Here is a 23406-nt window from a genome sequence, read left to right as displayed (position 1 = left end):
GAGGGATACTGACTTGTTGTGAAAAGTAACTTACAATTCTACCCGTGGTATACGCTCAGTATATCACGGCTAAGAACCAATCAGATTGCTTGATTTGACTTGTCCGTTTTATAATTAGTATAGTATATAATTATAATTATATTTAGTTTTATCCCCCCCCAAGGTAAGTCAACACTAGTATATTTAATCACAGGTTATAGTTGTGATTAAAGCGTTTGACAGCACCAGTGGAAACACATTCATCATGTTTACTCATCCAGAATTCACAGCTGACGTTTCATGGAAAGTGGAAACAGTCCATTTGCTTTTTATTCCAACAAAACGCCGGAGATGTGGATGTTTTGGAGCGAGGGTCTTCCCCCTGGAGTGAAGCCGTGTCCAGGCAGCTTCATCCAATCACGTCCGATAATGACCTGGGGATCGAGAGGTGAGAGTATAGTGGACAAAAACCAAAGAGCAGGTTTTTCATTTCGTGCTGAGAGGCCGTTGATTCATTTCCCTTTCAGAGCAGAGATTTAATTCGTAGAGCTCTTCAGGAAATCATCTCTGCTTTTTAATAATCTCTAATGCCATGTGGCTTTCTCGGCACGCTGAGGTGACAAAAGGTCAAGGAGCCGCTTCGGGATCCATGGCGGCGTCGAGAGGAAGGGGGGGGGGCTGATTTTCATTAAGATGGACTCTGGAGCACTCGTCTTATTAGTGGGTCATTAGGCTCTCGCAGGCCGACAGATTGGCTGAACAGGAAGCAGGGGAGCGGGCAGAAGGTAATTGCACTCGGACTGACCACGCAGGTGCCTTGATTGGTTAATTAGCGTGTTGTCAATCAGCAGCTCGCTCTCACCACAGTTAAAAGGTGAGCGGTGAGAGTTCCTAATGAAGCGAGAAACTTCTTTTTCAGCTCTTGACGGATAAGAGGAGGGACACAGGGCCGTCCCTCCCTACAGGCCGATCATGCAGACTGCGTGGGCCTCACCTCGCGGAGGGGGGCCTCACCTCGCGGAGGGGGCCTCACCTCGCGGAGGGGGCCTCACCTCGCGGAGGGGGCCTCATCTCGCGGAGGGGCCCCACCTCGCGGAGGGGGCCTCACCTCGCGAAGGGGGCCTCATCTCGCGGAGGGGGCCTCAGCTCGCGGAGGGGGCCTCATCTCGCGGAGGGGGTCTCAACTGAGCCGAAAATGTGGCGCACCTATACGCTATATGCGCGGCACGGTTTCGCAGCTGCGAGGCTCCACAAGAACCTCCGCCCCCCCGGTCAACGCTCGCGAAACAGAGGGCCTCATCATAGAACTTTGCGTGGGGCCTCATGTTGGCCAGGGACGGCCCTGGAGGGACACACGGACACATGTTTAAGCATTGACACATGATGTTAAAAAAGGGGCCCTACAAAAACTCTAAATCGGGCCAACTACATGTGTCTGATATCTAGTCAGAATATGTCTCTACACCTGATATAAGACAGAATAACTTCAGAAGTAACTCTGCAGTGAGATATCAGGTCTTGTTTTTAGAAAATGCATCATCTTGTTAATTCAAAACATCTTATTTTGAGTTGTTTCTCAGATGAAACACATATTTGTTTACATATTTATTAGAAAATCACCAACTAACATCACAATACAGAACACTTTTGAGCATTTGCCGCTTATATTGTAACACAGCATTTCCTGATTCTGGTGAAATATAGTTCAGAATGAGTTCTCCAGATAATTACAAGATCTGATTTATCTAAACATCCCTTCTTATTTCAAGAAATCTTACCAATCACATATTCATCCATTCATTCATTCGTTTTCATTATTGTTTAACTTGTTTTTGGAGCAGCATTTTTTCCAGTGTATTAACCTCAATTTCAGGTTCATATTTATATGTGTTGCTCCGACTGGGACATGTCTCCATGCTTTAATGTTCAACAAGCTTGTCCTCATACTGCCCGTGCTGCAGCACCTCTGATCCCCCTCTGTTTGAATCAGACCTTTCAGATATTTTGAAATTTTGAGAAATAAGTCAGAATGTTGAGATTTTCATTCTCAGAATAAAGTCAAACATTTTAGAAATTCTGGAAAAAGTCAGAATTATGAGATATCCAGGCAAAAGTCAGAATTTTGACATTTTCTGAAAAAAAGTAAAAGAAAAATGAGTTTCAAAAAAAGTCAGAATTCTGAGATTTTCAGAACAAAATCAGAGTTTTTGGATTTTAATAAAAAAGCCAGAATTGTTTTGAGAAAGTCAGAATTGTAGCCTTTGCAGACCATTTACATGCAGACCTATATAACCCCATAAAGGAATGGGAACACCCAAAAAGCCTAATGGGGCCTCTAACGCTGCGTTGGGTCCAGTATTTCTTGGTCATGCATCTTGTGAATAATTTGCTAATGACTCGACATTTTCTTCCAATTAGCAGATATTTCAGGGCGTCCTGAGCTCGTCGTCTCATACGGGCTCTCTGGGTCTCTGGGGGTTAACATGTCTTTGAAGTTGGAGTTAATTAGCCGAGCAAGCAGGGGTAATTAACAGTGTCCAGCTCATAAATAAACACTTTTTCTATGCACACACTATAAGTGCAGCAAATACCACCGGAACAGTCTGTCCTCTTGAAAATAATACAAACACTTGAGAATCCAGCAGCCAGATCGTGATAACTCTGTTTAAACATTTTTTGGAATAAAGGTGTTTCATTTCATTTGTGCACCATATTCTTTCCAGATAACAGAAATTCCTCTCTGTATAAAGCACATGTGTCAAACTCAAGGCTCGGGGGCCAAATCAGGCCCGTGGTGGATTTAATTTCGGCCCGCATGATCATTTCTAATTCCTATTAGATCTGGCCCGCCGGTATATTGCACGCACACCTTCACTCCATCCTGAGGGTCTCCTCAGCTCAGAGCCTGAGCCCAAACATTGATGACCTTGCACCCAAGATGAGATAGTATCTGCTTGAGCTAGCATCACAGAGCAGCACACTGAGTTTAATGGATGTTTCCTTCTGCACTTTCTCTCTCATGACAACAGGGCATGTTTGGTTTCTCTTTGAGGGAAATAGTTTTGTTGAAGCTGTTGTTGGCCTGTGGGAAAATGTAATCATAAGAAATGACTCGCTGCAGATAGAGCCATAAGAAATGAATGCAACTGATTATTTAATGTTTAATATTGTTTTTATAGGCAATCATTTAAGCTTTGTTAGTTCCAGGTTTAATATTTGCAATAAGTTCATTTCAATACGTTTTGCAATAAACATTGAGCCAGTCCGGCCCTCGCCTAGTACCCATTTTTTTATTTTGACACCCCTGGTTTGAAGCAATACATTTAGCTAAGAAACTAAACATTGCCTCCAAAATGTTACATAATTAACACCTTTAAAACCGTTTTAATACTTAATAACCAAGATGCATTTCTTATGTGGTTTAAACGCTTCCATTGGACTCCATGAACACATCACTAAGTAACACTCACACTTCTATTGGCTAGACCAGGGGTCGGCAACCCGCAGCCCTCGAGCCGCATGCGGCCCTTTAAGCCCTCTGCTCTGGCTTCCTTGAGCTTAGACAAAAGTAAGAAGGAAATAAAATAAAAGTATTTGTAGGACTATTTATATTTTGATGCATGATTGAAAATGTTTCGTATCTTGTATTTTGAGGTGATACTGTGACACATAAATAAAAAACAAAACGGTTTTAATTAGGTCAACTAAAATATGCGTCACATCCTGCTACGGTCCCGCGCGAGCGCCTTTTCTTGGAGGCGAATAACCTGAGCCCCGGCTCGATGAGCGAACTATGGATAAATCAAAGAAAAGTATCCGAGGAACACAGAATTTAATTCTGCGTGGACAGAGTTCTGTTTCACAGCAAACGATGCTGGTTTACCGGTATGTTTGATATGTAGAGAGAAGTTGTCAACGGTGCTGCTGCAGCCTTTACGTATCAAGGAACAACACGGGAGAGGAAGACAGCTGACGACCTTCAGTCATAATTCCATGGGGTATGTCATTTATTTCAGAAAACACTTTTTGTTATTTACCATGGAATGCTCTTAATGTCCCGTTAGCAATGAATATATTAAATGCTTTGAGAATAAATACATACACAAATGTATCTCTGGAAGCCTTAGCGCTGTAAAAAGCACGACCAATCATTTTAGCCGGCCTGGCTAAAATAACTGGATGGCCTACCTGCCTGTCAGCCTTCCATCTGTGCACAAACTTATCTCGTGGCCTCATTGGTCATGTGCGCGTTCGTGTGTGTTGGAGGAGGGGCTCTGTAAGAAAGTCTGAGGGAAGAGGCAGATTTTTTCCCGTTGTGTATTTTCAAATTCTAGCGCACTCGAGCTGGATTCTCCATTCTTACCTACTCTACCTTTAACTCTTTTTAGGGTGCAGTTATATGTTTTATTTATTTCAAAGTGGGCCCATTTTAATTATATATATTTTCCCCTTCAAATTTGCAGTTGACTCCCCAAGTGCTGTGTTTAATTTATTTTAAAGTAGGCCTGTGTATTATTTTTAATTCTCCTTATAGGAGTTCTTTGTTTCTTATTTGAGGTTAACAGTTTTATATAACGTAATAAATAGCCTAATACATGCAAAAAAACTGTAGTTTTTGTCTGATATAACAATAAATACAACTTTATAAGCTATCAAGCTATGAAATATGTTTTGCGGCTCCAAACAAAAAACATTTTTGGAAAAAGGAGCAAAATGGCTCTTTTGGTCAAAAAGGTTGCAGACCCCTGGGCTAGACTGACCTTTTTGAACATTAAAGCATGGAGACATGTCACAGTAGAGACACTAAATACACATATGAACCTGAAGATGAGCATGATGGGGCCCCTTTAAACGTTCTTTTGTAGCAGAAATGATGGAATAGCTTGTGTGTAACGTGCATCAAACAATAATCTTACATAATTACTTCTACTTTTTTTGTAGCAGAAGATCGGCAAATAAAATACGAGTAAATGTGCACTTCCATCCACTACTTTTATGCTAGTATAAAAAGTTGGTTCATCTTGAGGACAAGTGTTATCCTTAAAGAACCTCCAGTGGTGGAAAACATAATCTCCAAAGGTACAATGTTCACAGGAATGTTATGATATAATGCAAAGTTGAAAGGTTAAACCAAGTTAAATACAATAAGTATATTGCATTTGATTATATGTGCCATTCATTTCTGCTACAGTCTAGTAGGGCGACAATAGTGGTATTTAAAAAAACTATTAATATGCAAATTAGACACATGATAATATCGTGCAGATGCGGATACCTCATTTGGATCATGTTGTTCTGTTTTCATTTTCAAATCACAATGAGCACGTCTCTTCTCAGTTTTATTTTGTAACTGCAGTGTTTTCATTTCTGCATCATCAGCTGTTTCACAGACAGAACAACAGCGCCACCTGGTGTTCAGCTGGATGTATCAGGGTCAGCTGTTTCAGTTCATAGTGGTTTTACCTCTATTTTGCAATTCGGGTCAAATTGTCACTGTAATTTATATTAGTCATTCATTATTTATACTTATTTGGAGCCCAGACCTTCCTAAATCCTCCAGATTTCTTTTTAGTATTTCATTTTAGAGGCTTTTTTCGTTGTTGTTGCTGGGCAGGATTTGTTTCAAGTACTTAAGTAAGTAGTACTTTAGTAAGTGTGTTATAAAGTTAAAATCTAACTATTTTCATAAATTTTAACCAGATTAAAATTACCAACGCTTTTCAATGTTTACAATTAAATCTAGTGAATGATTATTGATCATTAACAAGATTATTTAAGGAGAAAATAAGGAAACAAAATAATTAATGGAAAGAAAATATTAAAGAAAATTCCCCTAAAATCTTTAGTTATAATAAACAAATAATAATTAAACTGTTACACATTTTTACTGTTTATTTGTGATATTTTCTGTTTTTTTATTTGTATTAATTTCAGCCCTTAAATTGTTCTACAAAATGTGCCACAAAGCATGTTATAGGTATACCTGGGCATTTAATGTAATGTCTTAAAGCAAGTTAAAATATCATAAGCCGAAAAATAAGTGTTATTAAAATTACGAAACATTTAAATACTACAAATTAATTAAAAATAAATCCAGACTACAAATTAAAAAAAAACATTGAAAAAATATATTAAAGAAAATTCACCTTAAAATGTATAATAATTAACGACAAAATTGTTCAAAAAAAACTCTAAGACAATGTCACAATATTATAACAGTATTAAAATATGCAGAAATAAACTGAATACAAGCGGCCGAGATGGGTTTCCTCCGCAGGGTGGCTGGCGTCTCCCTTAGGGATAAGGTGAGAAGTTCAGTCATCCGGGAGGGACTCTGAGTTGAACCGCTCCTCCTTCGCGTCGAAAGGAGCCAGTTGCGGTGGTTCGGGCACCTGGTTAGGATGCCACCTGGGCGAGGCCTAGGGAGGTGTTCCAGGTACGTCCAGCTGGGAAGAGACCAAGGGGTAGACCTAGGACCAGGTGGAGGGATTATATCTCTTCGCTGGCCTGGGAGCGCCTTGGGACCCCCCAGTCAGAGCTGGTTGATGAGGGGAAAGGAACGTTTGGGGCTCTCTGGCCGTTTCTCAATCTCGAGGAAACTGGCTTCCAAGCCAATATTTCAAGGATGCTACGTCATCGAGTGCCGCCGAAGGACTGTTCCAATCTCCAGCATAATTGGAATTCCACCGAGGCCGCGTTCTTGGTTTGGGGGTAATTTCCATGGATGTATAATAAGAACTGTAAGGAAAAAGTGTAAGCACTTTACTTGCTTCGTTTCTGAAGGAAGTGAATTGGAAGTACACGACTACCAAGCCAGCATCCTCGCGATTGAGAAACGGCCTCTGCTGGAACTGCGACCTCCACGACCCGACCACGGATAAGCGGGAGAAGATGAATGGATGGACAAACTGAAAATGTTTCGGTAATTTTAACAAAAATAAAACATGTTTTTTTTCACAATTATATGAGAGTGTAATCCAATGTAATAAAACCAGGACACGTGCAATCAGTGATTCATAACATTTTAATTTTTCAGTGTTTTAGTATAAAAATCCCACCGGCCTGCTGTCGGCTGGTCTCCGCTCCCGTTGGCTATAATAACTGTGGTTTTTCCCAGAGAATCAGCTAAAGTACCAAATCTATTTACACACACAACATCCACATCCAGAGGGCAACAAAAACAAAAAACAGGAAGTCTACCCATCGCTAACCTGCCAAAATAAAACATCAAACACTATCACCTCACCATTCAGATTTAATGCTATTAATCCCCAAAAATAAACAACAGAAGAAGACGAGGGGCCTCGACGTGTGGCTCCTCGTGTGCCCGTAGTATTCTCTTACAATACTCTCTCTATAAAGTAATGCATATACATTTTCTGCTTTACAATAAATTAGTACAGGCACATTCTCTTCTCTCCTACAGCCGCCTGTAGCTCAGTCCGGGTGGAAAATGATTCTGTGAACTTGAAATCGTCACGGCACACAAACAAGAAATAATCAGCTGTAAAAAAAATAAAAAAAAACACATTAGTGGGAAACTTAGTGGGCAGCAGATGATCTTTTTTTGGTTTCGGTGTGAATGATGCACTTTAGGCATTTTAGACTTTGAGAGCATCTATATAGATTTTATATAAATATGTACAAACGAGGGGGAAAAAAGTAGTCCAGTAAAAACATTCATGTAAAAAAAAAAACAAGATGCAAACACACGAAAAAACTGTTAATGCCAAAGAAGCTTGAGAACTCAATAAGTTACAAAAACCGTAAAAAAGGAGCTGAAATAAAAATGTCCCGTACAGTATGCATGTTTGTTTTTCTCTCTGCGTTAGAGATAGCACCAGCAGAAACACCGTCAGAGGGTCGTCTCCTACGACCCCATAAATATCTGAACGACTAATGTACCAAAACTGAGGGGGTGAATAAATTAGTGTCAGGCCTTGTACAGGATATTTACAGGAGCTGCTGCACTCACACACACACACACACACACACACACACACACACACACACACTGATGTCATGGCAGTGAGATTGTTGCAGCAGTCTTGCAGCACATTTTAAGGAGGTCAGAGGTCAAATCTGACACATTCAACAGGTTACGTACGTCCTGTGATTCTTCGGTCCTCACAGCCCAGGGTTGACTCTTTTTATTGTTTGTTATTTGCACCAGCTAACCGAGTCCTTGCATAGCTCTTTGACAAAACAACATGGACGTCACAAGCTACAGTTCAGACGGAGAGGGGGGGGGAGAGGGGGAGAGGGGGGGAGGGGAGACATGATCGACATGAAAATGATCCAGTTTAGCAGGAAATGGTAAACATGTGTTTGTGTGTATGAGGCGGAGACTTGAGTGTCTGCTGTGAATGTGTTCAGAATGAAAGCTGAGAGAGGAGAGATGGCTGATGGGAGGTTTTAAGGGGGGGTTTGTTTTGGGGAGGGGTTCAGTCCGCTGACACGATTCAGGTGGGTCACAGCTCGATCGAAAGCGAGGCGCACAGCTTTCCGGCCTCTGGAGCAGCGAGCCTCCGTCAGCTTGGCTCTGTCGAGGGTCCGGTCGACCCCAAAGGGAGCCATCTTGGATCTAGGAAGCCATTGCCTGAGGAGAGAGGAGAGGAGAGGAGAGGAGAGGAGAGGAGAGGGACGTCAGTGTGACGAACAGGTGGGAGAAGTACTCAGGTCTTGTACTTGAGTAAAAGTACTCAGGTCTTATACTTGAGTAAAAGTACTCAGGTCTTGTACTTGAGTAAAGGTACCAGAGTGTAGGAATACTCTGTTACAGTAAAAGTCCTGCTTTCCAAATGTTACTCAAGTAAAAGAGGAAAGTAGTAAAGTGGGTTCCTCACCAGCTGCGCTTGCTGTCGAAGAAGTGGACGAGGAAGAGTTTCTCTGCGGACCTGAACTGCATCTGCTCTCCGGCTCTGAGAACGTCCTGGGGGGGGGGCGGCGGGGGAAGCTCCGCCGCGCCCCGCTGCCCCCCCGTCCGCCGCACTCTGGGGGCCGTGATCTGTGACGGCCAAAAAAGAAGAAGAGAGAGAGGAGGATTAAGAGCGGGGTTACAGTCTGTCGTTTCTCCAACCCAGGTGAGAAGTAACCACTTCCACGTATCTCCGCTGAACGACGTGTGGAGAGAACGTCTGCCTGCTAACCACGCTGAAGTAATAGTGTGTGTGTGTGTGTGTGTGTGTGTGTGTGTGTGTGTCATAAACTCAGAAAGATGAGATCAGAAGTACTTTATTGATCTTAATTTAAGAAATGTTTGCGTTGCAGCAGCATAAAAAACAAGGGAATGTACATAAGGGAAATTAAGACACTAGAAATAAACAATCCAAAATATTTCTGAAGTACAAATGAAATAGGATTAAAAAGTAGAAATATACATGTGGAATACAAATGTCGAGTAACAAAATATAACGCAGGATATTATATATACATTAATTGTGAAAAAAATGGATTATTCAATATGAAATGGTTGTGGTCAAAGTGGGCGTGGTCAGACCTAAACTGGGTTGGAAACGGACAGACGCTGACAGGGCGGAGAGTTTCCTGCAGACGGAGACACAAGCATGCACGAGCCGAGGCGCTCTGAGCGAAGACGCCACAAACAACAAGCAGTCCGTTATGGGCCAAGCTCCCGCGTGGCTGTGAGCACAAATCACGAGCTACTGCACGCACGATGGCAGAGGGGCTGATGGGTAATGAGACACAGAGGGGGGGACAAGCACTCACTCACCAGGGCGGGGTAGGACGGATATCCACTACATTTAGCCCAAACTAGTTTAAGAGGCTCCAGAACAAATGGAGAGGCAGGGGGGGGCTTCCACACCTCTACAGGAACAACGATAAGCAGGTTATGAAGTGTTCAGAGCCACACACACACACACACACACACACACACACACACACACACACACACACACACACACACACACACACACACACACACACACACACACACACACACACACACACACACACACACACACACACACACACACACACACACACACACACACACTTTTTTTTAAAGAGTACCTTTAAAAAAGAGATTCTGATGAAGGAATGTCAAAATGTGTTGGTTTTTTTCAAAGACTAAGAACGTGGAAAGCCAAACGCAAGAAAATATGTAATGCAACATCAATATGGATGGAGATGTCGGTATTCAATGAACACACATCATAGATGTAAGTTAAAAACATCGATACAAATAATATAATAATAATAATGAAGGGGGGGTGGGCAATTCACTTCAGAAACACTTGTTATATTCCATGGAATGCTCTTAATGTCCCGATAGCAATGAATATATTATAACTGCTGTGTATTTTTTTAATATATTGTACTTATTATTCCACCGGATAAAAGTGTTTAATGGAATGAGACTGTTTGTATATGATGTGCATTTTTCACACGTAAAACCAAAGATAATCGGCTGAATGGACTGGATTTTAAGATAAGATAAGATGGACTTTTATTAATCCCCGTGGGGAAATTGTTTCTCTGCATTTGACCCATCCTAGTGTTAGGAGCAGTGTGCTGCCATTTTGAACGACGCCCGGAGAGCAGTGTAGGGAACGGTGCCTTGCTCAGGGACACCTCGGTAGCACTTGGTCTTGCCGGGACTTGAACTGGTGACCTTCCAGTTGCCAAGCCAACCGCCCATTTTGTTGGCTGAGCAGTCCTAATGTGATTCTACAACTGTCTGAACACTTCGATCACATGCTTCCTGTTTTTATTTCACCACTTCCTGTCAGGCTGCAGCTTTGAGTCTCTGCTGACTTCCTGCAGGACCTCGAGGGGCCCCTGAACCTCAGTTTGAAACCCAGTGTGAGTTTGGTAAACTATGTTCAAACCGACTTTAACCTCATTGGCTTGCACAGGTGGAACCGTAGAAAGAAATTGATGTGAGGGAATAACAACAATACACACCGGCACATTAACAGGGTTAGGATATTTACAGAGTCTTTAATGAGTAGATCAGGGGGTGGAAAGCGTGCCGTGCGGTTTCATGCAGACGGACGGACGGACGGGGCTCGGCTCACCTGGAGACACTTTGGCAGCTTTGGGGAACTCCCCGTTCTCGATGCAGGTCATCAGAGTGCTCTTGTCGTCCACCGTGCTCCGTCGAGCCGCCGGCGACCGCCCTTTACCGCTTTTAGACACGATGACGGTGCTGGAAGAGACGAAGGAAAAGCGAAGGTAAGGGAAAAGGTACGAAACATCTCGAGTGAGGAGGGTCTGAAACTGCGGATCAACTTTAAAACCAAAGTAACTAAATACTAAAACTAAATATGCCACGCTTCCTGTTAAAGTGTGATCATTTAAATTACAGCAAGGGCTTCCTAGTTTTATTTGATTATATTTCTTCTCATTATCAGCACATGCAAAATGATTTCAACAAACAATGGATGACTCTTTTACATAACTCAAATAACTGTCTCTCTTTTGGATGTATTATGCTGTCAGAAGGTGTAATGCTTTGTTGTGTAGCTGGGCCATATTTTTTTTATTAAACCTGTTTCTTACAGTCGATCGACGAGAGAAAAGAAAAATGTAAAAAGGGTAATATTTTTCTTAATATTCTTGTGTTTTACGAGAAAATAAGGTGTTTTCTTGTTATAATGAAAAAAATATTGTTTAGATATTAGATATCTCAAACTTTACATGTAAGGAATATCAAAGCCGGGTCCGAATCAAAGGTTAGGCTTCCAGGACAGGACATGGGGTGTTTCTCAATGTCAAGGAAGGATGCTCCAGAGCCACTATTTCAAGGATGCTACGTCATCGAGTCCCGTTGAAGGACTGTTCCAATGTCCAGGCTCCTTGGAATTCTACCGAGCCCGGCGTCCTTTGTAGTGAGACATTTCGAGGCTGCACATGTGTATCCTCCGCGGTCTTAAAATCCCCACAATGCTTTGCGCACGGAACAATTTCCCAAAATCTGTGGCGGAACATTTAAGGCGGGGCCTCTCATATGACGCACACTAGCTAGCCTGTTCCACTCTTCGTTCTTCCAATGCCAGGAAGGATTCTTGCCTCGCTTCTGAAGGAAGTGACTCAGAAGACATGTCCTACCAAGGAAGCGTCCTCGACATTGAGAAACACCCAGTGAGTTAAAAAAAGTAAATCTGTTTTTATACAACTTGGTATTTTTGCTCCAAGTCCCCTGTAGACCTCAGCTACTAACTTCTCCTGTCATATCAGCATCGCTGAAGGAAATGATTGCAAAACTATCCAGCTGATACCAAGGCAAATACCTCGTATGTGTAAACCTACTTCTTTTGATTCTAATGAGCCCCATCACAGTGTCTGTTCTTTTCCTCCGGACTCACCTGGTGCTGCAGAGGACGCTCCCGCTGGAGGAGATGCTCGACTCGGAGGCACAGCGGCGCCGAGGCTCCAGCAGTCGTGGAGACGGAGAGATTTCCCCTTCTTCCTCCACCACAAAACCGTTGGCTATGCCTGAAGGTAGAAGAACAGAAACATTGTAAGTATAGTTCAGGGTTATGGGTACAAACCAAGCCCCCAGGAAGTGCGCCGGACTCTGTGCCCAACATTCGTTGTGTCCAAACGGCGGTACTGCAACTTGCGTATCAGTCCGTGACGTCACCCGGCCCAAAACAACTTTCCCCCATTGACTAACATGGGGAAAGAGACGTCTGTAAATCAGACGTCTTAAGGGGCGCATGCTCTGTGAGCGCACATACCAAGCCCCCAGGAAGTGTGATAATATTCGTTGTGGCCAAACGGCAGTACTACACTTCCGTACCGTCGCTGGACCCGGAAACACTTTTTCCCATTGAGTCTGTAAATCGTTGGATAATTTTTTTTAGACTAAATAAACTACCCAGTATGAACACTTGTATAGCCCTTATTAAAAATACTCGGTCCTCAAGTTGTAAAATGTGCTGATAACGTTATTCGGAGAGTTATTTCCCTCTGCATTATGAACGGGCATCTAACCCACGGGACCGCGCCGCCCGGTACGTTCATGTGACGTGTCCAGCACTACCTGAGTTTTAGCTTTACCCATGGACGCACAATAAGAACGGATTGTATGATTATATGAATACTTTCGTGACGTTTCGCTCTCTCAAAAGTTTTGTCTTCATGCGCCAATGAGCAGCTCTCATAGGAAAGAACGAGGCCCCGCCTCCCACGCTGTATCCAGTTCTTATTATACATCCATGGTACAAACGCCTCTTCATATTTATTACTACACTAAACAGTATTTAATTTTACATTCTGTCCTTGTGTTTCTCATTCTATTTACACATAGAAATACTCCTGCATTTACAACATTTAGCTTTTTGTATTTGTTTAGTTTTCTGACATGCATTTAGTTTAGCTCATCTACATTACTCGCACGTTGGTCTCAGAACAGCATCTGCACTGTTGTATTCTACTCCGTTTCTTATTGTTTGTCTGATATATACTATGTTGCATTGTTGGAGTAGCTTGGGACTCAAGATACTCATGGCCGTGTCCACCCCGTAGCTACAGAGCATATGACATTAAAGCCTTTGAATCATAAACTGAATCACGAGTCCTTACCTGTGCCGAGGCGTTTTATCGGCGACTCCTCGTCCTCCTCGTCTCCGTCGGCGCTGCTGCTGCGTCTCCTCTTCTTGGGCAGCAGCAGCGTCTCCAGGCGAGGGATCACCACCGACAGGAAGGTTTTGGCACCGAGCGGCGACACGACGGACGCCCCCTGAGTCTTGTGAGGTTTCTGGGGGCTGGCGCTCTTGGACTTGCGGAAGAAGACGTTGTTGTTGCGTCGGTTGCAGGCGCCAGAGGCTTTGGTGTGGATGTCGCCGTTGGAGAGAGGCGGGTCGGGGGCGTGTCCGTTGGGCTTGCTGGGGGACTCTGAGGTAGATGTGTCGCCGTCGAGCTCCATGGGGACGCCGGGTTTGACGGACTCCAGAGGTTTCGAGTCACCAGACGAGGAGTGGAAGTGCGACAGCGACGCTAACAGCTCTAACGTGGGCGAAGGGGAAGGCTTTTTCTCGGGGGGCGAGCAAGGCTCTGCCGGGGGCTCAGGTAGTTGTTTCTCCTCTGATTCTGACGAGTCAGGCTTGGGGGCCGTTGCTGGTGTCGTCTTGAGGCTCATCTCGTTGCGCACCTCCATGATGGTCTTCTTGAGCAGCTTGAGCCTCTTGCTGCGGGACGGGCTGTGCTTCATGGCCGTGCTCAGGTCCAGCTTCTCCAGCAGCTCCTTCAGCTGCTCCTCCAGGGGGGTCAGCCGGCGGTACGAGGGGCTCAGCAGCCGGTCCACTGAGGGAGACATCAGGTAGTAGCATCAGTATTAGCTCCATAACATCAATCAGGCACAGCTAAACTGTTATTTTCTAAATGAATGTTTTGGTGTATAAAATGAAAATCGTCTAAAAAGTCCATCTCAGTCTTTAAAAGTCAAAGTTGATTTCTTTACATCATTTGTTTTGTCAGTCCAAAATGCAAGTACCGTAATTTTCTGACTATAAGGTGCACCTGAATATAAGCCGCAGCAGCTAAATTGAATGATGTGTACATATATAAGCCGCACTGGACTATAAGCCGCAGGTGTTTTGATGTTTCATTACCATATGTAAGGGTTCGTGCACAGAGGGGATTGTCGGGAAAGAGATGGCTGTTTGAGGAAGCTCCCATTTATTAACATTTCAACAAACAAGTTGCATATTTGCATAACGTATTCAAGTGTTAGCATTTAGTGCAATAGTAGCTACAGAACATGTGCTGTGTAAACTGTACTGTATCACATAGCGTTTCAGACACACACACTTTTCAACTTTCAAACTTAAACGGTGCGCTCCCAGCGCACGTACCAGCAGTGATCTACAGCAGTGGTTTTCAACCAGTGGTACGAGGACAAACTGTCTCGCTCTCGTAATGTCTGTCTGTCTTGCTCTCGTTCTGTCTCTCGTACCACTCTCGGTTCCACTTTTGCGCGCTACCTGTCTCACTCTTTTCCGGCCTCCAGCTTTTCCTGCTGGAGCCCGCCGCTTAAAGGTGGGGGGCTCCAGCAGGAGAAGCCCAGCCATAGAGCCCATAGAGTTAAAGGTGGTGGACTGTAACCTGTAAAATCCATAGATTTAGGAGGTCCCCTAGTGGCCGTTAGCTGTAACAATCCATAGATTTAGGAGGTCCCCTAGTGGCCGTTAGCTGTAACAATCCATAGATTAGCCGCACCGTTATATAAGCCGCAGCGTCGAAAAATGGGAAAAAAGGCGCGGCTTATAGTCCGAAAATTACGGTAGATTAAGTTTCATGTCGGATCATTTGTTGTTGTGGTTGAAGGTTTGTTGGTAAGGTTTAAAACAAGACTGCAAATATGTTGAACATGAATCGTCTCTAAAAGTCAAAGTTGATAACTTGTTTTGTCAGTTGGAAATGCAAGTAAATGAAGTTTGATAGAGTATAATTCAGAGTGAAGCTAGCAAACCTTTTTTGAGAGAATGAAAATCTAAAAACAGTCTTTTCTGCCACTTTTGCATGAACATATAAACGGCTAATGTTTTGTTGTTGCTGGAGGTTTGATGGTTAGGTTTAAAACAAAACTACTAATGTGTTGACCGTGCATAAGTCCACCCATTAATCAGCGGTGGAATGTAACAAAGCACACAAATGATCACCAATGCCTCGAAAAGTAGACAGAACTCCAGCAGGGATTCAGGTCCCAACGTGCGAAATGAAATAAATAAATTAGGATCAAAACATGTTACCGGAGAAATGACTTAAACAGTTAATCGGTTATCATTTCTTTCCTTGATAGATTTTCTGTTTCCTACTGATCTTACCTTCCCCCCAGGAGAAGGGGGTTGGTGCTGCTGGTTTTATGACGACCATGCATTAGTTAACCCATTAATCAGTGGTGGAATGTAACAAAGCACACAAATGATCAGCAATGCCCGAAAAGTTGAAAAAACAAGCAGACCAAACACACGGACATTCAGTTCCTTCCCAATGTGCGGAATGAAATAAATAAACTAGGATCAAAACATGCTACCGGAGAAATGACTTAAAACAGTTAATTGATTATCATTTCTTTCCTTGATAGATTTTCTATTTCGTAATCCGACTGAAAACCCTCACACATGGTGGGAAAACATTTTTAAACACAACCAATGATCTCTCGTACCTTCCTCCCAGGAGAAGGGGATTGGCGCCGCTGGTTTTGGGGCTTCGGGGAGATGCAGCCCGCTGGGGAAGTCGAAGCCGATCCTCTCCACCTCTCTGCGGGCTCTGCGGAGGATCGCCCCCCCGTGGTCCTGCATCCGCTGAGCTGCCTTGTGGAAGAACGTGTCCTTGCTGTTGTACTTCATGCAGTTGAAGATGACCAGGTTGAAGTCGGCCTCGAATTCGTCCAGGCTCCCGTACTCGTGAGCGTCGATGCGTTTCCTCATGGTGGAGAAGTCCATGGGGTTCTTCACGTGGTCCAGGTAGTCCGGGACCTGCAGGAGACACAAGAGGACACGTTGGAGCCCGAGAGAGACTTTCAGAGACCCACGATGTGCGCCAGTCGACGAGCCGTTTAATAGCACACATCTATTGCCACTATGTCTGGTCTTTTCATAACAGCTAGCAGCGTTATCTTTTGCTTACAGTGGAACTACAGTGGGCTCCAGATATGAACATACTCATTTCAACTTGGAAAGCACAGACCTCTGTTAACCCATGGTGCATTCAGGGGCTCCTCGGATGGTCCCCGTTTAGCTAAGTCGTTTTTCAGACTTGCGCTTCAGGTCGTAACGTGGAAACACATTGATAGCTGTTTCTTTGTTGTTGTTCAGATTTGATGAGGCGTTTATATGAATTTTCCAAGTAGGGAACTAAGTTTTCAGATTTTTACGACACCACATGAACGCAACACAAAAGTCTCTTTAGTCAAAATGCTATCAAACGTTGTACATCATTTGTGTATGTGCCCCGTCATTCAGATCCGTTTATTCATGGCCCAAGCTACAACCTTAAACAATATTGTATGTGTATAGTGCCTGTTGGTTTCTTTTCCTAACCTTGCTGAAAGACAGACAATTAAACCAAAACAAAGCATAAGCTCCTTAGTAGAAACATTCACCATGGCTCCACATCCACAGTGTAATTGACGTACGGTAACTCAGATATTTGAACAGACTGATAAACGAGGCAGACCTCCTTGACGTTGACGGGCTGAGCGTAGATGCTGTACTGGTCCTTCTCCTGCAGCTGACTGAGCACGGCTCGCAGCAGGATGTTGAAGGGGGTCAGCTGGACCTCCAGCGCCGACTGCTGCAGCTTCATCTGACGGGAGAACACAAGTTAGCGTCGGTTTTTTTCATCGTGCCTTTTCAAGTGGTGGCTCCAACACTATGGAACTCTCTCCCTAACGACATCCGATCTGCTGTCTCTGTAGAAGCTTTTAAACAAACTACTGAAGAACTACCTTTTTACATTGGCTTTGGTTTCTACTTGAGATGTGTTCTTATGTTTGTTCCTTTCGGGACTCCACGTGGTCTGTGTTTTGTTTTTATGGTTGTTATTTTATTCATGTTTCTGTGGTCTTAGTTTTTAACTTTTGTTCTTTCTTGTGAAGCACTTTGTGAATTCTATTTCTGTGAAAGGTGCGATAGATGAGAGTAACACATGCGTCACTTCCGGGCTAAAGTATGGCTCCGCCCACTTTTGGGGGAAACCAAAGCTGTAATTTCTGGATCTTCAAAAAGCCCGATAACGATGGCCAGTCAGGCAAACAATTAAAACTGGTTTTAATTTAACCATATATCTTTGAAGATCCAAAAATCCACGGTTTTCTTACATTTCTGGTCGTATTAGGAAAAACTTCAGAATTTGAATTGATCGCCATTCAAACAAAGGTTGTTTTCCCCCAAAAGTGGGTTAGGGCCGTAATTTTCGCCCGGAAGTGTTACTCTCATGCATACTAAATAAGCGTATTATTTTTTATTTGTTTAAACAAAAATGTTTTCGTTTTTTTTTTAGGAACATAACATAGGTTAGTGTGATCAAATGTGTATGCAAATCAAAGAGGGCAGTCCCCTTGATGTTACGTCTCAATCATCTTTAAAACTAAAATCCAACTAATGAACAAAATGTGGTAGGTTTTAGTCAAATTGGTAGCAAATATGAAGCCTTATTATATATATATATAAATAAATAAATACTACTTTTATGATTCAAACTTAGAAAAATACTTTCTTTGTGTAAATAATAATGTTTTTGCGGTACAAACAGCAAATATAAGTTTAAGTCAAAGAAAACAAATATCTCACAAACAGTGGAGTGATCAAATGTGTAAGCACAGCCCAAGGGGATTATACTTTAAACTTTTTAAATACGACGTTAGTTCAGAAATCAAATGTATCATTCAAACCTGGACGGCTTTTGGTGAAAATGTTCGTAACTACATAGCATAAGAAATGTAAAGCATTGTTATCTTATTCAGCTGAAGTGGCTGTACCTCCTCTCTCTTCAGCTTCTCTCTCTTCCTGATGAGCTCCAGCAGCAGGCGCGCTCGCTCCAGGTCGTGGCGGAGGCGGTGCCACTCCTTCAGCTGCTCCTTCAGCGCCTGATTCGTCTCCATGCGATTCTGCAGCGGACAAACCAACTTAATTGGAGCGGGCAGAGCGACATTAACAGGACAATGCTCCGCTATGTCGGCAGCACTGACCAACTTCTTGACTTTGGGAGGCTGAGGGTTGGCCTGCAGCCGGCGGATCAGCGGCACATTGTTCCTCGACTGCCTCTTCTGCACCCAGTAGCTCATTACTCGCTCCACGAAGACACGCTTCCTCTGGACCGCCACCTGGTTCAGGATGGTGTCGAAACTGATGGGGAAACAATGAAATGTTCTTCCATTAACACTTTTAATTAAAGAGCAACATTCTCTATATTTTAAGCTTTATATAATTGTTGGTTATATCTGCATTAACTCTGTCATGATGGTCAGACTGCTGTTTATTGACCCGTTAAACTCCTATTAAATGATTTCTGATCATTCCAGGTTTATACAGCATTATGTTGAACAGAAGTTCAGGGCCTACCTTGAAGCAGTGATACTGGGCCCAGTGGTGGTGGTGGTCTCAGGCTCTGGTTCTGGCTCCGCTCTTTTACTCTTCTTCTTCTTCTGCCAGCCTTTGCCCCGGTACTTCCCCCTCTTGTCGGCCCTCTTGTGGCAGGCTCCATTTTTGGGATGCGGGTTGTCGTAGATGGTGAGCGGCCGGCGGTCGCAGCCGTCGGGCGTGTGGCTGCAGCAGTAGGCGGTCTTTTTCACAGAGAAGGTGGCGGAGCCGGACGACGTCACTTCTTTGACGGGCTCCATCTTCATGTAGAGGCCGGCCCTCTGGGCGCAGCTGACATGGAAGGCGGTGTAACAGTTGATTTTGTCGCATTGAATGCACGCTCCTGCACTCTTCTCTTTACACAGGTAGCAGGTGAGCTTCCAGCGCGCCGGTGGAATGTTACGAACACCGTCGATGGGCTCGATGAAAACAGTGTCAGAGAAGCCGACCTCGGGCACCCACAGGGCGCATGCTACGTGGCCCCAGCGGTCATCGTCGGTCTTCTTCATGGCTCCGCCTCTGTTGGGGCAGAACACACACTCAGAAGGCCGCAACGGACGCTGCAGGCAGTGGCGGCACAGCCACTGGCCCTCGGGGATGTACGGCACGCCGTAGCACTCCTGATGCACGGCGATGTTGCAGGAGTCACAGAAGAGGATGACGTTACTGTCAGCTCCGTCTCCATCCATGCAGATGCAGCAAACAGCGTCTTCGTCCACCAGCGACTGCAGGTCGCTCTGACCCTGCGTAGCTGCGTACGACTCCTTCTCGAAGCGGTCCATGAGGAACTCAAACAGGTTGTGAGACACCTGACTGATGCCATCGTTCTTCCTCTTCTCATTGAAGAGCTCCAACCAGGTGTAGTCCTCCTCGTCCATATCGTACTCCACCTCCTCGTCCAACTCCTCCGCCGTCCTTTCCGTGTATTTGTAATACGCCGACGGCCTCCTGGGCACCACCGGAAGGTTGTATTCCACCGTTCTAACCTTTGCCTCCAACAGGCCGGTGGTGCTGCTGTGTGTGCTGGTGACCCCGTGTGAGGCCATGAGTGCAGCGTTCTTCTTCTGCTGGTTGTTTTTGAGGCGCACAGAGCGCACCAGGACCTGCTGGGGCTTCTCGTTGTTCTCCTTGTTGCTGTTGCACTCCATGATCTCCTGCGCCGTGGGGTCGTCGTCGGAGATGACGTCCATCTTGTCGTAGATGCTGAGCCGGTGAACGCGGCCGTCCACCTCCAGCTCTACAATTCTCTGCGCCTCTGCATATGTCAGCGTCTCGCGGTTTGGCGACGGCTTGATGGGAGAGGAATCTCTTTTCAGCACCGCAGGCCGGTGATGGCGAATTTTCTTCTTCATCATGAAGCCTAAAGACCCTGAAATCCAGAAAAACACTGAATGAAAGACGTGTAGGGTGCTGTGGCAGCAACCGACAGCGTTTCCCATCATTAACTCTGCAGTACACATTTCACATTTCAAGTGCTACTCAACTGGCTTTAGATAAGCCAGTCCTTTATAAACACTATCAATGTTTTACTAATGCAGATAACCTCAAGGAGCTCATTACAAAAGAGCTTATCATTAATTAACCATTCGTTATATGTTCTACTACCACAAAGCGTGGGGATTGGATAAAGTGCAACAGACAAGCCCGGAAACTTCTGTCCACACAGCCAGGCCAGCTGGAGCAAACTCCAGTGAGCACGGACCGACCGGGAGGGGAAGGAGAGCCAAGGTGGGAACCATGCTAACCCCCCCCTGCTAGGACTTCAAGCTTAGCAACCACTTAGACTGCTCCTGGATGATGGCTGGTTAGAGGAAAATAATATGGAAGAAATAAGAACCTGCTGTGACAGCTATGCAATTGACGGGCAGAACCCAGGACTCCAGTGAGGAAGGAGACAGACTGTGTTTACATTAACAATACCTGGCACACAAACAGGGTTGATGGTTAATGTTTCCCTGATGTTACATTCCTGATGATGCAAATTCAAAAAATGTGCTACTGTTCTGTAGAGTGTATTTCTTGCAGCACAAATGGACAGCACTGCATTTTGTTGTGCAACCATGACTCTTAGAAGGGAAATAAAGGATCCTTGGATGATACAACATGTTTAATATTGATCACCTTACCCAGAGAACAAGTCAAACTGTGTTTAACAAAGACTACACAACCAATGAATGATAGTCAGTGAACTCTGTGAGAGGTTTTTTGTTAAAACAGCAAAACCTTTTCCTTGGATAGAGAATGCAACAAAGTGCAAACACTAAAGTACAAAGGACAACTACCCTAAAGTTGTACTTCAGGATTTAGGTTTTATACTAGTTAACTACATTTCGACATATATTGGATCAATTCAGTTTCCTATAAGGTTGCAGGTTTTTATTATACAATACATTAATAACTTAAGGATTATAATTCAGTTATGTAGTATGCTTAATAGGACATTCTTCATAACAAGTACTTTGAGTAAGTTGATGTTAATACTTTTGTGTTTAAACTCAAAATTTTGAAAGCAGGAATACTACTTAGTACTTTAAAAGCAGGTGACATTTCAGATGCATGTCTTAAAATATCTGAGTACCTTTTCCACCAGTGTGTGTGTGTGTGTGTGTGTGTGTGTGTGTGTGTGTGTGTGTGTGCGTGTGTGTCTCTTGCAACATCCCCTGCAACATTTAGCTTGTTCTATGTTATCTATCCATCTAGTATGTCGACAGCAGATGAAACAGAATGTGTCTACACAGCTGCGTTTTCCCCTTTATTGTGCAACTTAAACATAAACAGTATTGGACCGTTAGTGTACTCTGAGGTTCGGCTTTAATTCATGAGATCATGATGTCAGTTGGCTGCTGCAGAGTGTATTTAAAGGGGGCGGAAACGGATTGCCACTGCGATAGCGTTCACTTGATGAATGAAAGAAATATGCCCAGAGCAACACACAACTCATATCCGACTGCAGCGAGCCTCCGGCGGGCTCAGCTGCTCCGCCTGAAGCCGCAGAGAGCTGCTTGTTTTCGGGGAATGCTCGGCTAACAGCAGCTCGTTCGGTTTCTCTAGGTTGAATGGTATGCTAGCCACTAGCTACAGTTAGCTCCTCTTTAACCAAACCACAACGTTTATGTTCCCTTATTTCTAGTCACAGCTTTAACGTGAAACACTCCAAACATGTTTGTTGGAAGAAAACACGACCAGGCGGTGTCCTTTCCTCGGTGTCCTCCCTCTCCTTTGGTCGGTTAAACGCATTAGGACACTCCGTCCACAAACTAGCCTGCTAGCATTACAGCTAACTGAAGGGGGGGAGGAAATATGGCGACAAACACAACAAGAAACTGCCTCTTTTTGGGTAAAATAAAGGCCTTTCTTCAGAGCAGCAATGCCTGGTTTTAGATGTAAACCAGCCCACACTGTTTGGGGGTGATAATAAAGACATGAGGGTGGAGTGAGACTGAACTTACCTCGGTATTTTCACGAATTCAGCTTATAAAAACAGCAGCAATGGCGGCGCGGCCTGCGGAGCGAAGCGGCAGTTAAATCCACATTCAGTCCGTTTATCATCCAACGGCTAGCGCTGAACCGAGTGCAGATGGAGAGAGAGCCACGGGTATCCAGGGCGACGGAGCCGGTTCTCAGGGTTGTATATTTCGCTGTGCACAGGGTTATTACTGATGTGTAATAACGTGAAGAAACGGTCAGAAGCGGCAGAGCTCAGCGGCTGCCCGAGCTTCTCTTCCCCCAACAACAATGCGGTTGTGCGAGACCTTACGTCATGACGTCATAGCGTAAACCACAATGTGGGTACGCCGGGGGGCTTTTCCAGTTTGTAGTAAGTACTGTACATAAACTGTGGTGTAAAGTAACTAAGTACATTGACTCAAGTACACCATTTTTTTGTACACTTGTACTTTATTTTTGTATTTCTACTCCACTATAATTCAGAGGTAAATAGTGTACTTTTACTCCACTATATGTATCTAGTAATTTAGTTACAGATATACTGTATATTAATGATAAACAATATGATCAACTCTTGAATCAGACTTTAGTTCCACCTGGAGTAAATCCACAATCTACCCTGCAGTATACAAAGTCATTCAAACTAGCTGCACCTTTACCAGCTTTGAGAACACTTTCATGATCAATCATTATAAAACATATATCTATTATTCTGAAATGGACCAATCTGCACAATGACTACTTTTACGTTTGGTACTTTAAGTATATTTAGATCCAAAAACATTGTAACTTTTACTTGATACACATTTTGTATGCAGGAGTTTTACTTGTAACAGAGTATTCCTACACTCTCCAATTACTGTACTATGTATGTAGTTTAGTACTAAGTGATGAACTGGATGTATAAAATGTGTCCTCATTCTTA

At 44.0% G+C, this 23406-nt stretch overlaps 1 protein-coding gene across 4 annotated transcripts; it reads right to left on the bottom strand.

Moving 5' to 3' along the window:
* Positions 1-6984: 6984 nt before the first annotated feature.
* On the bottom strand, positions 6985-22793 carry LOC307041652 (bromodomain-containing protein 1-like). 4 transcript variants are annotated; one of them, XM_079685105.1, is made up of 11 exons: positions 22484-22793; positions 19017-20403; positions 18644-18800; positions 18434-18562; positions 17131-17259; positions 16118-16430; positions 13534-14253; positions 12312-12441; positions 11023-11152; positions 8826-8997; positions 6985-8578 (listed from the first exon to the last, which is right to left on the bottom strand). In XM_079685105.1, exons 2-11 carry the CDS (start codon positions 20387-20389, stop codon positions 8511-8513), a joined length of 3321 nt encoding a protein of 1106 aa, XP_079541231.1. In that variant the 5' UTR covers positions 20390-20403; positions 22484-22793; the 3' UTR covers positions 6985-8510. The 4 variants fall into 4 exon arrangements, with proteins under 4 accessions (XP_079541231.1, XP_079541229.1, XP_079541232.1 ...); XM_079685106.1 differs by having other exon boundaries at positions 8415-8578; positions 8826-8986; positions 11022-11152; positions 22484-22792; XM_079685103.1 differs by having other exon boundaries at positions 18434-18800.
* Positions 22794-23406: the final 613 nt, after the last annotated feature.

Source organism: Notothenia rossii (assembly GCF_949606895.1).
Source record: "Notothenia rossii genome assembly, chromosome: 5".
Classification (NCBI taxonomy): Eukaryota; Metazoa; Chordata; class Actinopteri; order Perciformes; family Nototheniidae; genus Notothenia; species Notothenia rossii.
This window is presented reverse-complemented; position numbering and strand designations above follow the sequence as displayed.

Excerpts from the sequence above, each read along its gene's own strand:
- LOC307041652 (XM_079685103.1), bottom strand. The coding sequence starts at position 20,389 with ATGATGAAGAAGAAAATTCGCCATCACCGGCCTGCGGTGCTGAAAAGA. Across the intron at positions 18,801-19,016 it reads CCCAGTATCACTGCTTCAAG|TTTCGACACCATCCTGAACC; the intron begins GTAGGCCCTGAA and ends TTTCCCCATCAG. Across the intron at positions 12,442-13,533 it reads GATAAAACGCCTCGGCACAG|GCATAGCCAACGGTTTTGTG; the intron begins GTAAGGACTCGT and ends TTCTACCTTCAG.